Genomic DNA, 4,591 nt, shown 5'->3' with positions numbered 1-4,591 from the left:
ATCAACTTTGTTAACCTAATTCTAAAAGTTGCAAGTCTTTGTTCACAGCGAATCTTAAGTAACCGATTTTTGATGTCTCGACTCCTCGGTTTCTTCTCAATTAACCAACGGCCAATGCCTTGATCAATCAATTAATTGAAAAAGTTAAGTGCAAAATCCGATTCAGTTTCTCATAAGATGAGTACTTAGGTCGGGTGGCATTTACGTAGGTCCCTCATAATGTTTGTCTAACACAATTGATTTTGTTTTTTTTTTTTGCAAAAACACCCATAGTCTATTATTGCAACATTAGTACCATATCTCTTCTTTATTACAAGAATAACTTAATATTGATAATGTCCCTACTTTTTTATTGTGTTATTCAAAAATATATTAATGACTAATTTAAATATTAAATAAAATAATTAGTCTTCTAAATAACAAAACAACAGAAACCTGAAACCTCTTAGGGTTCATATAGAGCACGCAGATTTTAATAGAGGCAGCAATGGCAGTTCAGATGGTGGCACAAGAGAAGTGCGACTACCGGTAAGTTCTCTCTAATGCATGAATATTGTATTTTATCACATAGTTTCTTCTTCCTTCCACATTAATGAATCTCTGTTCATTTTTCGTAGATTTAAATCTGTTTCTTGCACATAGTTATTGATATTTCTTGCTTGGACATTAATGTTTCTTCTTTCTTTTGTTTTTTAATCGATATTGGTGTTTGATAGCATAAGGGAAATTGTCTTCTACAGTTTTAATGCTTTCTTCTATTTTTTATTTTAAAATTTTAAAAAATATAGAACCAGAACAGTGCTATTATTTTCATGTTAGTGGTCTCTGCACTTTGTTTTATTAGAATACTATTTGTTTTATGCTTTTTTTATTACAAATAAAATTGCTGAGCAGGATCTTGAAGTGGATGATAAACTGGAAGAGAGAGTATTCTTTGATGAGATGATGGAAGAGTAAGTTGATACAGAAGAATTTCAAGAAATGTATCAAGATAAAATTGAGCAGGAAGCTGTGAATTCTGAGGATTTAGGGGAGCAAGAATTTCAAGCAATATTTGATGGGAATGATTTTTTACATGAGGTGGATGAATTATATCGAATAGAAGATATTGAAAATATTGCCATGGTTGATTTTCTAAACATAGGTGCTCATGAGATGGAATGTTTTTATTTTCCTAATTTTTAGATAGCATTTGATTTCTATAACCATTATGCAAAATCTGTTGGTTTCGGTGCTAGAAAAAGTAAGACTTGGAAAAATAGCAAAGGAGAATATGTGAAGCAATTGTTTGTGTGTTCTCGTGAGGGATTTAGACCAGAGAAATATTATAATATAAAAAACAGAAAAAGAAAACCGAAATCTGAGACTCGTTGTGGTTGCCTGGCTAGGTTTGTAGTTCGTTTTGTGGCTTACACTGGAAGATGGCATGTGGCTTTGTTTGTTGAATCGCACAATCATGATTGCCTTGATCCTAGGTTAGTTGGTTTCCTTCCTACACATAGAAAAATGGCAGAAGCTGATGCTAGTCAAATGAACAACATGAAGGATGCAGGCATTAGCACACCCCATATATATGCTATGTTAGCTAATCAAGCAGGTGGTTATGAAAATGTTAATTATACCTTAAGGGATATGTATAATGAGATTGCTAGGCGAAGGCGTCATGTCCTGGGTGATGCTAGAGCGGCATTGCGATACCTCAAAAACCAGAAATCTGAAGATACAAACCTCTATTATGAGCACATAGTTGATGCTAAAGGGGTATTGCGAGCTTTATTTTGGTGTGATGGAAGAAGCCAATTAGATTATGAAGTATTTGGAGATGTGCTTGCCTTTGATGCGACATACAAGAAGAACAAGTACTTGTGTCCGGTAGTAGTATTTTCCGGTGTGAATCATCACAACCAAATAGTGGTATTTGGAAGTGCTCTAGTTACCGATGAGAGTAAGGAGGTCTACGTGTGGTTATTACAGCAATTATTGGCAGCCATGAAGGGAAAAGCACCTGTATCTGTGATTACAGATGGTGCTCCATCAATGAGATTTGCAATTGAGACGGTATTCCTAAATGCCCATCATAGATTATGTGCTTGGCACCTCATTCGGAACGCCACAAGTAATGTTGGAAACCCAAAATTTACATCTATGTTTAAGAAGTGCATGCTAGGAGATTATGAAATTAGTGTGTTTGAGCAGAAGTGGTTTGGAATGGTTGAGGAGTTTGGTGTAGCTGAAAAGAATTGGATTATTGACATGTACGAGAAAAGGCATATGTGGGCCACTGCACATATTTGAGGCAAGTTTTTTGCAGGATTTAGGACAACTTCTCGATGCGAAGGTTTGCACTCTATTATTGCAAAATATATTAAATCTCAATACAATTTGATTGATTTCATAAAGCATTTTAAGCGGTGTCTTACCTACCTAAGATATAAGGAGGTTGAAGCTGACTATGTTTCCATATCTGGTCTTCCAGTACTTAAAACAGCATTAGAACCTCTGGAAAGGTCTACATCAAATTTCTATACACGAGAGATATTTTTTATATTTCGAGGCATGCTTGTTAGGGCTGCAAGAATGAAGGTTGTGCAAGATGTGGCATTTGATTCATTTGTACTTTATACAATATCTAAATATGGAAGTCTAAATAGTTCATGGGAGGTGTCTGTAGATAATGAAAGGACGAAATTTAATTGTTCATGCTTAAGGATGGATTCTTTTGGAATTCCGTGTGAGCATATAGTTTGAGTGCTGGTGTTTCTTAACATCCTTGAGCTGCCAAAGTCTCTTGTGTTGACAAGATGGTCGAAGAATGCCAAGACAAGCACTTTCGATTCAAGTGGCGTTACTTGGGAGTCTATAATATTGAGTCAATATGGTTGCTTGATGGATTGGTGTCGGCAGTTGTCCTATGTCGCTAGTCGAAGGCAGGAGAGATTCTACCTTGTTCGAGATACTGTTATGAGCCTAATCGAAGATTTCAAGATTGAAGATGAACAAGAAAAGCAAGTTGGTGCTGAAGCTGATTATTCAGATGGTATTTTTCCTAAGAATCCACAAAATTGTAGGTCTAAGTGTCGTCCTGATGAGAAGGTAAAACGAAAACCACAACGATGTAGTATTTGTCGCATGGAAGGGCACAATAAAAAATCTTGTCCATTGGCAAAGGACATTCAGCAGCAGACCAATGCAACTTCTTATGGTATAAATAGGAACCATGTTGAGGAAGGTTTGGATGCAGATGCAGAAATGGTAATACTTACTTTAATGATTTGCGTACCACAACATATTAATTATATAATTTTCATTAATAAGAGTGAAAATTGATCAATATTTTATTTGATATTGCAGGAATTTTGGGCATCTGATCTTGAAGAAGATTATGAAGAACAAGAGTTTTGGGCAGGAGATTCTGATGCAAGTGCCGACATGGAACTTAGTGAAGAGTTCTCGATGTAGTATTATATAAATTATTATTATGTGATATTTGAATAAAACTTGAGTAATTGAACTTTGTGTATGAATTTTTATGATGAACTTGGTGTTATTTGCTTAATTGCTATGAAAAAAGTGAGATTTGAGACAAGATTGGTATATTTACAATAATGAGTACATTTTGAGTTACGGCTTACAAGAGACGATTTTGTGATCCTGTAATTGTAAGATACAGAACTCAGCAAAAAGAGTCTTATTATGATTAGTTAAAGCATGAAAGATTGTAAAAGAAGTGTAGTTGGGTTAATTGTGAAGAAGGTTCAATACGGTTTGAGGACCCTTCAGAAAGGTTGTTGCTTGCGCTTTTGTATACTGACATTACTCTCTGTTCTTCTTAGCTTTTGTATGAATTTTATTGAGGAATATGTGCATGAAAGTAGATAGCTTATATTTAATGTATGGTTGCAGTAACAGTTAGACCAAGATTTCGGGGGAATATAAGCTTGATGCATGAAAGGCATCCTTTCTATGGCATGATAGTGTGGTTATGTATTTGTTGAGACATGTGTCTGAACCTGGAATAAAAAAAATCATGTGTGAATCTTTAACTAATCATTTTCAATTTGGAATGGCAAAGAACACATGATGAATATAGGTGAGCATAATCATTTTCCATTACCTTAGTCGGCAATGTCCTGCAGTAATTGCTGGCAAGGAAAGCTGTAGACTTAGCCTTGGTTCTAAGTTGAGGGTTGACAATGCACTTTCCTTTAATGCTGTCAAGTCGTGAAGATTGTGATGCCCGAGACAACCCCGATTCATGCTTATCTGATATAGTGGCATCATCTTCGGCATCAGACGATTTACAACTGGCTGACCGTTATAGATTTTATAAAGGAACAATTACAGGAAACAAATCGAGTGAAATTAATTGAGATATCCCGAGATTTTATTACATTTAATTCAGAAAACATTTAATTCAATATCAAATACAGAAACTTGCTATCACATTAATGAGCATTCAATTTTTTAAAATACCTGGACGTTACTCTAACTGTTAAAATTTATACTTTAAATTTTAAATTTTAATATGTCCAATTTTAAAATTCAAATTTAGAATACTGAAAAAAAAAAGGTGGTTACGAAAGTTGCAGTA

The 4,591-nt window shown here is 34.7% G+C and overlaps 1 protein-coding gene across 2 annotated transcripts; it reads left to right on the top strand.

Annotated features, from left to right (window-relative positions):
• On the top strand, positions 1,366-3,583 carry LOC110264436. Of its 2 annotated transcripts, none has more exons than XM_021106616.1 (2): positions 1,366-3,252; positions 3,352-3,583. In XM_021106616.1, exons 1-2 carry the CDS (start codon positions 2,887-2,889, stop codon positions 3,457-3,459), a joined length of 474 nt encoding a protein of 157 aa, XP_020962275.1. In that variant the 5' UTR covers positions 1,366-2,886; the 3' UTR covers positions 3,460-3,583. Both variants share the same exon structure in this region; 1 of them encodes a protein (XP_020962275.1).

This window comes from Arachis ipaensis, chromosome B07 (genome assembly GCF_000816755.2).
Source record: "Arachis ipaensis cultivar K30076 chromosome B07, Araip1.1, whole genome shotgun sequence".
Lineage (NCBI taxonomy): Eukaryota > Viridiplantae > Streptophyta > Magnoliopsida > Fabales > Fabaceae > Arachis > Arachis ipaensis.
Note: the sequence above shows the minus strand (reverse complement) of the source record. Positions and strands in the feature narration are given on the sequence as shown.